Source organism: Papaver somniferum, chromosome 6, assembly GCF_003573695.1.
Source record: "Papaver somniferum cultivar HN1 chromosome 6, ASM357369v1, whole genome shotgun sequence".
In the NCBI taxonomy this organism is placed as follows: domain Eukaryota; kingdom Viridiplantae; phylum Streptophyta; class Magnoliopsida; order Ranunculales; family Papaveraceae; genus Papaver; species Papaver somniferum.
The window spans coordinates 91,496,003-91,506,491 of NC_039363.1; the positions used below are offsets into that span (position 1 = coordinate 91,496,003).

At 35.3% G+C, this 10,489-nt stretch overlaps 1 protein-coding gene across 1 annotated transcript; it reads right to left on the reverse strand.

Annotated features, from left to right (window-relative positions):
- Positions 1-8,033: 8,033 nt before the first annotated feature.
- LOC113291073 (FACT complex subunit SPT16-like) lies at positions 8,034-10,142 on the reverse strand. The gene is made up of 2 exons (XM_026540648.1): positions 9,297-10,142; positions 8,034-8,117 (listed from the first exon to the last, which is right to left on the reverse strand). The coding sequence occupies exons 1-2, from the start codon at positions 10,140-10,142 to the stop codon at positions 8,034-8,036; spliced, it is 930 nt and encodes a 309-aa protein (XP_026396433.1).
- Between the last annotated feature and the right edge of the window lie 347 nt (positions 10,143-10,489).

The window sequence follows — 10,489 nt, forward strand, 5'->3', positions numbered from 1 at the left end:
GTAAAAGTAATAAACTAAGGGAATCAATTGTGTATGTCCTTTCGAGGTTCAAGAGACGCAAGGAGAACGAATGTAACTGAATTTCTTGTAGGGTGAATCTGTCTCAACTACATTCCAGTCCGAAGTCTGATAGTAGGCAAGTATTTGTATCGGTTTAATACGGTTTGGTCTTCAAATCTAGACAAGGTCCTGGGTATTTTTGCAGTTCTCATTTCCTTGTTAGCAAACCTTATGGTATCTTGTGTTTTTCCGTTTACGTATTTATATTATTAATATTTGTAATATGATTTACACAAATAGTACGTAATCATTTCTCGTAGATACGTCCATTTTAACTTTGATCGATTACGAGACTTGTTTTTGTCGAATTCGTAACTTAAAATCATATTGACTAATCCTTAATTGATTATCTTAGAGCGTCCACAATTATGAAAACAAACTAAATACTAAAACAAAACTAAAAACTAAAAAAACAAATTGTTTGCTTCGTAGTGGAGAATAATGGGGATGGATCAAAATTTGGTCAAATAGAGATTATATGTCCGCCCAAGTGAGGTGAAAATTATATATTTTCCTGGTGATGATTCATCACATGTACCACAAGTGCGTGTGACTTAATATTTTAGTTTATATTAAATGGGAATACAATATATGTTCTCTCCAATATCGTGCGCACACTTAATATCCTAACCACTCCAGACGGTTATTATACCAGAGCCCCACTCCAGACGAACTCTTAATCTCCGCTCGACCCAATATAGTTTTGCTCCATATTTCAGACCAAATATGCTTCTGAACCCTAGAAAACTCGACCATATATAGTTTTTCTCTCCTGCACATGGATGAGTTTTTTGACCAAACATAGTTTTGCTCGTTCACTGTGGACGTGCTAATCCACCATAAATAAATGAAATTTTGAATATAGAAATCTAACCAGTGAAGCAGAAATATCATGGAACCAAGCAATAATAATACTACCAGATCTTCCTATAAAAGTAATTAGCAACCATCATTATCTTGTAATTCATGTAAAACTTGTTCCAAGAAGGGAATTATGGTTTTGGTTTCTACTAAGAAGAGAATATCAATATGATGGGTTTTAATAAGCTAATTTAAATGATGATGTTTTAGGTTTTACCTAAGAATCTGCAAATTCCAAGAGAATCATAATAGTAATATAAAGATTGGTGACTATTTGAACCTATATTTGAAAAGACGAGGGTACCAAAATAAACCACAATCTTTTAAATATCAATCTATAAGTCTGGTGACTTAAGTGATCATCTATGGAAATAGTCGAGACAATAAAACTTAAGTCATATACCTTGTGTGATTGTTTATGGACGAGGTCGAGACAATACGACAACAAAAAATTTACTTGACAATAGTTACGGTAAAAAACTGATTGACTAGTAGGATCAATGTCAAGTAATTCGGATTAATGTACAAGTGTTTTTAATTTAAATTTTAATTGCAGAATAATAAATTAAATGACCCAACAAGATTTTGTTAACGAAAAAACCGCAAAAGCAGAAAAAACCTGGGACCTAGTTCAATTTTGAATACTCTCATAATTAAGCCGATATGCAAAATATAATGAAAAACTTCTTATAGTTGAGACCAAGTAGACTACCCCTACCTACTTAGTTTCCTCATTATCCCTACGCCTTCCGCTTCTAGAGTCACGCACGTGAATAACTACTCATTTGGATCGTATTTCAAACAACAAAGGAATGAATATGTTTGGTAACCACTCTAATCAATTTTTGGTAAAAGATATTTTGAGTTGTTGACAAATGATCTTCCGTTTAAACTAATAAACTCCTTTGTCTGGTTAGATCAACCCAAAACTTGATTACCGAAATAACTGATTTCCAGATTCGCAATCAATTAATACAGAACTCAAAGAATAACTATAATGTCATGCCGATCTTGCATAACTAGACAATAAAGTCTATCAAATATAAACACGATTCTAGTTGGATACCATCCGATCAAGGTTTGTGCACAAAATTCATAAGATATGAAAACTAATAAGAAAATCTTCTTCGTCTTCAAATCTTCAATTGTCTTCTCAATAACCTGCACAACATAAACTTGAATCCTCTTGTGGTCAATCACATACAAAATTGAGTCTGTTAACAATGGATTATCACAAGATGTATTCAAATCCGCAAATGTTTCTAAAAATCTCGTCAATACTTTGATCTAGTTATAGTGACCCTTATGTCAGAAGAGAAGGTTCTCAAGAATAATCAAACTAGGTGCAATCAATGTTTCAACAACTGTTAGTCAATCAAATCAAAAATCGAAAACTAAAATAAGAATAAAATTATCTAGTTTCCCACTAACGGTACTCGTACAGCTTCTTGACTCCACAAAAGTCTTTAAATGAGCGGTTGTAAGAGATTTCGCCTAATTAGGGTACTTTCCTCTCCGGATAGACGGCTCCACCAGAAAAAAGATTGATAACTAATTTATCTTAGCTTGAAGGACATTTTAGAACAATAATTTGTTTTGAATAGTGGCCCTTATACTTACCGGTTAGTGAACTAAGATAACTTAGTTTTTAACCGTCCGATCCGATAAATCATAGTTCTCCTTGTATGTATCTGAGAAGCAATAATTATGTTATCAAAGAAGTATGATTTATCGGACTAAGAAATAAGTAAAACATGTTGTATGTATCAAATATTAATAAGAGGCTTTGGAGGATCTATCTAATGTCTGGTACTGCATGGGAAAAGATGACAAGAATTTTGCTATTTTGATTCTGCGAGTCCTTTGGACGAGCGTAGCGACGTTTAATTCAGAATAGATTAGATCCAACTCCAAGAATCAATAGGAAATATTTAAAAAACAATTGGTTATGAATACTGGACCTATACTTACCTTGCCAAGCATAAGCACATCCATGCCATAATGCAAGCAATTAAAGCTACCTAGTATTTTGGGAAAGACTCTCTTCCGATTTTTATCAACTAGTGTTCGGCCGTATCTTGCGTTGATTGTCGTAAAAAACACGGGCCAAAATGTTGACTTCAATTTCGCATAACATGTTGAGATTTTTGTATGTTGTTATTTTTGTTAGTAAATCGCTCGGTCAAACTCACAATTTTTGGTATACCTAGTTATTTCCTAATTAGTTGACCAATGATATATCTTGATTTTCAGTCTACTAAAGTCAGTCTCGGACTTGTTATAAAGCATGGTGGTTGAGTATAAGAATTCACCACTCGACTTTGAGGAATTTTTATTCTTCTTAAAAACAGAAAATTGTTTTGACGGTTCACAAACTTGTCAAATTAATTTTCCTAAATTACGGGACGAATTTAAGTTCACACTGTTTTGATAGTTGACGAACTGGTTTGGTCTTGTGATAATTAAACTTCAGTTTAAGCTTGTTAGTTCCGGAACTACTTTCTGTTTAACATATCTTCTTTGTGATTCAAATCAAACTTCTCACATACTTACATGTATAATCCATTTAGAGAAGTTTAACTTGCTTTGTTACAAAGGAATTTGTAAGCACGAAAACTAGTTCAACACCTTGTTTTGTTTGCAAGTTACCAATCCTTATTTATCAATATAAATAGAGGACTTTTCGCACACTAAAATGTTAATCTCGATACTTCTATATCCTAGTTGTGGTTAAGGTCGTCCTCTAAAAACCTAGGTTTCTCTGGTGACACTGTATTAGCTTACGACTTTGAAAGGTTTCACTAAGAAATTAGTGAAGTCCGGCCAGACTATATTTTACCACTGGTGCCCTAAACCCAGTATGAGTGTTCTAAACTAACTAGGCTATCCCTTAGTAGTACAAAGGTGCATAACTAGTATGGATGTTCTAAACTAAGTAGGGTATCCCTTAGTAGTACAAACCCAATATGGTGTTTTGTTTGTTCACCAATAAACACCATTTTAATTTTTTTTTACCTTTTTTTTACCTTTTTTTAAATTAATATTTTAATTGTTTGGGATGTTTTCTTAACCATGGTGTTTTATAGATTTTATTCATAATCTTCCTCCAAACTACCATGTTTATATGATTTCGCACAAAATGATTTTGGTTTAAGAATGAAATTGTTGTGCATGTTTAATTCTCGCAAATGGAATTGCATGTGATTTCTAATGGAACAAATGTTTTTGTGAAGATTAAAAAGGGTTGCAGAGCTTCAAGTTTTATTTTCAATCATAACAAAATTAATTCCCCATTGCATTGTTGCGAATGTTTTAATTAGGGATACGACACTAATGCTACAACAGTTTCACTATTTAAGACAATGTGAAAGTTTTAGCTGGTACTCTCTTTCATCCTCCGATGACGTGTCAGGAGATTTAGAGGCGATTTTTTTTCCATGTATAGAAACCATGAATCCCCTTCCTTTCTTACTTCAAACCCAAATCCAGATTGCATGATCCTCTAATCCTGCTAGTTTATCAAAAGCAATCATTGGGTTTGGGGGTATTAAAGACCCTAAACCTAATTCAACTTCAGATCCAAAATCAATTTCAATTTTGAATCAATCCCAGTCAGTTAGCTATGTTGGTTGTCTTGGTAACAACAACTTTCAAGTAATCTCATTATTCAAGCTTTCTTTTGATGAAGCCAAGGAAATTGATGGAGTGGCTACCACCGTTTTCAGTTCAGGTGATCTCAAATCATGCTTTTATGATTGTGAATCTTATGTAGTAGGTTATTTTGTTGGGAAAAATCTTCAATTTCCTTATTTTAAAGAAAGCCTAATATCTGGAAATTGAAAGGTGATTTCTCCATGACTATTCATGGAAAACAAGCTTTTTTGTTCAAATTTGCTCAGAAGAAGACACGATAAAAGTGCTAGAATTGGGTCATGTTTTCATAGCTAAGAAACTCTTTCTGATTCGTCCCTAGTCAATTTTTCTAGAGCAAAACATCGATGCTATTACCTCAGTTCCAGTATGGATGAACCTTAGGCAGGCCCCTCTTTATCTTTGGAATGAATTAGGGTTATCTGGAATTGCTAGTATTGTAGGAACTTCAATCATGAATGATACTCCAACATCCTTGAAGACAAGGATGTCATGTGACAGGGTCTTGGTTGAAGTTGCAGCTGATTGTGTTTTTCCAACTGAATTGCCTATTCAAGTGGACAATGTACAGTTTGTGGTGAAGGCCGAGTATGATCCCGCCATTCCACCTGGTTTTTTTAATCCCATAACAGGTTTCATGGAGTCAAAGAAAAAGGTGAGGAGGGAATTTCCCAGCTAGTTTCGGAAGATCCTAAGGTTAGCATCGCAAAGCCGTCTTCATCAAAGCCAATTGTTGGAATTGGTATGAAATTGGGTATGAAACCCAATGGTACAGGTATGGGTACTCTCTCAAGTTTAAAAAAGAAAAAACCACGTAAATCTAAAGTTGATAACAAAGTTTCGGCAAATAAACTAGTGGAGTTTGGTTCTTCACGGGGCTTAGAATTTCCACCTCTAAAAGCCAATCGTGAAGAAATGTTTAGTGATCTTGCAAACTCACGCTGATCTTGATACAGAAGATGTTGACGAGCATGTTAATTGACAATAGGCAGCGGTCTTTTTTGTTTCGTCAATAGGTAGTGGTCTTTGTTGTGTCTTGAAGCTTTATTTTAGCTTTATGTTTGTTTTGTTGCTTTTTTTTTTGTGGGCTTTTCGCTTTATGTCAGTTGTATTTGCTTGCACACGGTTTGTGTGCCTTTTAATCTATTCTCTTTGATGGATCAAAAAAAAAAGTTTCACTATTTAAGACATCAAATAATGCACCAAGCAAGTTACTATTAAATCTATTATAAGTGTAAATGAGAGACTTCAGTTTTGATTAAGTTTTGCGTGTTAGGAGGATTCAAACATCACAAAACTTTACTTCTGATTCTTTGACAGTTCCACAAAGCATCGGATAGGACCTGATATATCAATTGAAACTGAATTTCGATGCTGCTTGGTCTTCTGAATAAGTTTTCTCTGGTTTTGGTTCAATTGTGAGAGATTGTGCAGGTACAAGTAAAGGACCTAAATCTGGGATCTTCAAAGCTTCCACTTCGGAAAAGGCTCTACGGATGTTGCATGGAACAAAGTGGCCTAAAGAGATGAACCTAAGTAACTTCTGGATGGGACTGTAAAATAATTTTGGATTTCACAAAAGGCAAGGAAGGTTTGATGGAATGGCGGAATCAGGTTTTAGGTTTTAGTAAAAGAAGCAATGGAAAATCTCAGTGGCTGCAACAACTTTTTGGGTTCCAGATTCACGCCAAGGACATGAAACCAGGTTGCTGACAAACTAGCAAAAGAAGCTAAAATCTCTCTTTTATGTGGAACCTGGATTTCTGAGTGGCCTAGTTTCCTCATCTCCCTTTTTAATTTTAAACTGCAAGATTGTCAGGTATAACAATAAATCGACACATCTAATGTAATTTATTTTCTGCTTATATAGTTAATCTCTACTTCTGGGAAGTTTTTACTAGGAAATTACTATTTCTTGCGGATTCTCCAGCCCATAATTTCTTTTAGGCTGAGCAGCCGCCTATTATACCCATATTAAGAAGCAAGCAATTGTATAACACACATCAGGTAAGTTTTCAAAGTAGCAATTTGTAGCAGAACAAAGCAGTATATCCACTAAACAGAAAATGCCATCCATTAACAAAATTCAGAAAAAGTTGATTGGGGGTATCAATCCAAGTATCAGTTACCCAGTTGTAAGTTCTGTTGAAATAATTACAAGAAGAGAACTGAAAAGTAGACTTAAGTTTTTTTACATTGCAAAAGAAGAGGCTGGGTAAACCAAGAAGCATTGGAGAGAGCAGAGCCACGAGATGCGTGGAATACTCCCTCACAGCGCCCTTCAAAACACACCTTCTGCAGCTTCAATTCTAAACCCCATATGGCTGCAGACAAAAAAACTTCAGCTTCTCCTTGATCAGTAGCTGAATTTGATTTTCTCCGTGCTCCCCTAAAATTTCCTGTTGCATCATATAAGACCAAATCAATAATTAAGCTGTAATCCTGCTGAAGAAAAGAGGCATCAAAATCGATTCTCATGGAACCAGTGGTACTCGGAAAAAAAGTCATTAGACTCGTGAACTAAAGGAGAAGAACACTGCTGACAACTAAGCATAAAAAGAGCGTTCTTAATGGTTGTATTTGGGCTAGGATGACAATTCTCAAAACAACTGTACACTCTGTTTTCCAAATTTTTCCCACCAGATGGTAACAAGTCTACAAAGCACACTAGAAGCATTGTTGTCCCTGGCACTTCTGAGAGTCCATAATTTACAAAGAGCTATAATGTCAGCTAAAAGGAATTGAAATTTGAGTTAATAGCAAAATGGATAGCTTGAGGAAAAGGCCATTGGAAGAAAAGATGCGAATAAGACTCTTTTATAAAACCACGTCGACAGCAAACAGAAGTGAAGGTAGTGAAGTTCTGACCAAGCATGAAATTAGTTGGCAGCAGTACCTGAATAATTTTTAACCAGAAAGATTTTAGATGATTAGGAGAGTGAAGCTGCGAATCGTCAAGTTTACACAGCATACTAGCAGCACTTGTCCCTAGCACTTTTGAGGGTTCATGATTTACAGATAGCTTAATGCCATGATGAGTAGCTACAGAAGAGATGAAATTTGAGACACTATCAAAATGGACAGCTTGAGGGGAAAGGAATTGCAAGAAAATGTGAGAATAAGACTCATTCACAGAAACACAGAGCAAACAGAATTAATGGTTATTGAAGTTCTGACAACCAAGCATGAAATTAGTCGGCAGCGTGCCAGCATCCCTGAATAATTTTCCATAAGAAAAGTAATAACTTGGGAGTAAGTAACAAGTGCCACATTTTTAACCTAGAAAATCCAGATGATTAGGGGAGTGAAGCTGAGAATTATAAGTTTATTATGAAGCAAACTTTCTTATGTATTGTGGACTTCAACTGTGAATAGACCTACTCTAGTAAGTAACTTCAGGATCAGGTAGGTAAAACTTACAAATTGCCCGCCTTCCCCTCTATTGTCTGCACAAACACGTCTCAGTCAAGTTTGCACTGAGGGCTATTCAACTTAGTTATTGCACTTCTTTTTTTGGGCCTTTTACTTTGATATACTTTAACTTCCTGCATAAAGAAATTAAGTTTGCTTCTTTAAAAATTAGTAAGTCCGCAAACACTAAACATTAAATCGGTATAAAAAACTGAAAAGATATGGATTAAACAATAAATTCAATAATCACTTATTGCAACCCGATTAGATTGCCAAGGGGATAGAGCAACAAGATAATAATTAGAGAATTTCAAAGCGTGACACCTACACTGACAAAGATCCACATATCTACAACAACATTATTCTTATCGGTTTCTAATTCATTAATAGTTTAAAATAAAATTTCAAGTGAAGAAATGGTTCTCTTGTCTTTTGCCAAATGGGTAAAATCAAGCAGATCATTGCAGCACAACCTCCGATTGGTTTTCACTCTCTGTCATAATCTTTATCTCTATTTCTCTAATCAAAACTCACAAAATGTGTCTAAAATTTTCTCTAGAGAAGAGGAGAATCTAACACTGAAAAGGTAGTGACCCATACCAAAAGAATAGGAATCAACGCAACCATTGACCTGTTGACGACTAGCTCAAGAATGTTAGGAAAATTATCAAACAAGACAAAGCACCCTGTGAGAAAGAAATATAGAAAATACATCTAAACAACTAGCAAAATGTCGCTAGTTGTCATTAAAACCTTCTATTGATGAATCGCCTTTCACTGATATGTTTCAAAAGATCTCATACAGAACGAAGCTCAGAATAGTCAAGTTTTACTTAAACAAATGTACTGTGAACTTAACTATGAATAGACCTACTCTAGTAAGTCAAGGTGTTCAGGATTAACAGGGATAGCCAATCTTTGGAGCACAAGATGCTTTTCAAACCAGAAAGATATCATACTAACATTCTAATAGTGAGTGTGAGAATCAATCAAAATAAAATTTAACGGGATTAAGTTCCAAATCAAGACTTTCCTATTCCTAGAGCACTAATGTACAACATCAAGAAATAGAGTTGGAATCCATCTGTAGTTCCAAATCAAGACTTTCGTATTCCTAGAGCACCAAATGTACAACATCAAGAAAGAAAGTAACGTTCTCCACAATACCCATGTGTTCTACAGTATTAATCTTAAGTTATTAACTACCCACTTCACATTTATCATCCCACATAGGTCCTGCACCAGTCCCTAAGCTGATTAGTAGCAGGTGCAGTTCACCAACAGTTGGTAAAAGAGTATGTGAGATAAAATACCTGATTTCCCATCTTTAGATCTTTGGCTCCAGAGCTTCCTTCCGACTCTTTTTTGGACCTGCAAACTACTTCCTCAACTTTTTTCAAGCTCAAAGTAACAACACGAGGCGGCACACCAGTTTCACCGACAATCACAGTGTCCCCCAGAATCATAGAAAACATTTCCCCATTCGTAGGTTGCACATTGTTTAAGCTTACAACCACCTTGAAAACCATTCCTAGTAGTATGTGCACTTCGTTTGTGGCGTTTAATTCAAGATAAGTTTCGTTAAACTCAATTCCGATACCCATCCCAACTGTGTTTCCAATGTATTCAACAAACCCATGAACATCTTGATTCTGAACTACAGCCAAAGCCGAATTATAAATATCTCGAATCCTACTTCCCGGCTGTAGAGCAGCAATTGCTGCCTCTTGGGCCTGGAAGAGAACCCGGTAGGCATTCAACTGAAATTCATTGGGATTAAATAGATATGTTCTTGCGATGAAGGAGCAGTAACTCCCGTACGTAGACCCAATACAACATGAAACAACATTCTCACTGCGAGGCAATACATGGGTTTCATTTACGCCTCTTATGTCAGGAAGAAGACATATACGAACCTTTTCCGGCTTCATATATCGAATAATTTTTTCTTTTGAGCTAAGTCTCTCCCCACTCCTATTCGAAATCCCACTAATTTTCTCCTTTATCTGTTGAAGCCTTAGTGTTTGGTTAAGTATCTCCTTAGCAAACAGGTTTGATAACTTTGAATAAGAAAGTCTTATTTTACGTGTGATGATAATATGCTCCAAATTTCTCCGTACATGTTTATCCATAACATCACCCTTAACTGCTCCGGACATCTTCACATTTCCACACTAAAACATGTCCTTGACAAATATTAAATCCGCAAAACCATTTTAGACATCGACAAGATGCATTTTATCTTTATCTTTAGGCTTTATTATTGGCCACCAGTTAGAAAAACTCCCAACAGACTCTTCCGGGATATATCCAACAATAATAATTTTATCTTCATGGTTCTTAGTTACACTGTTCCTGACATAAAAATTATATCAATTTGTTTAATCTGAGCATCGATATCTTTATCTTTTGTTTTAGTGAAATTAAGAACTGATGCTGAATCCTTTGCAGCCACTTCTAATACTTTGATTAATTCTTCGTCATTCCACTGCCAATTACACAAGTA

What these genes read in the sequence shown, in the direction of transcription:
- LOC113291073 (XM_026540648.1), bottom strand. Translation starts at nt 10,142, where the DNA reads ATGTCCGGAGCAGTTAAGGGTGATGTTATGGATAAACATGTACGGAGA. An exon ending in ATCTAAAGATGGGAAATCAG is followed by an intron (nt 8,118 to 9,296) that starts GTATTTTATCTC and finishes TTCTTTATGCAG; the next exon opens with GAAGTTAAAGTATATCAAAG.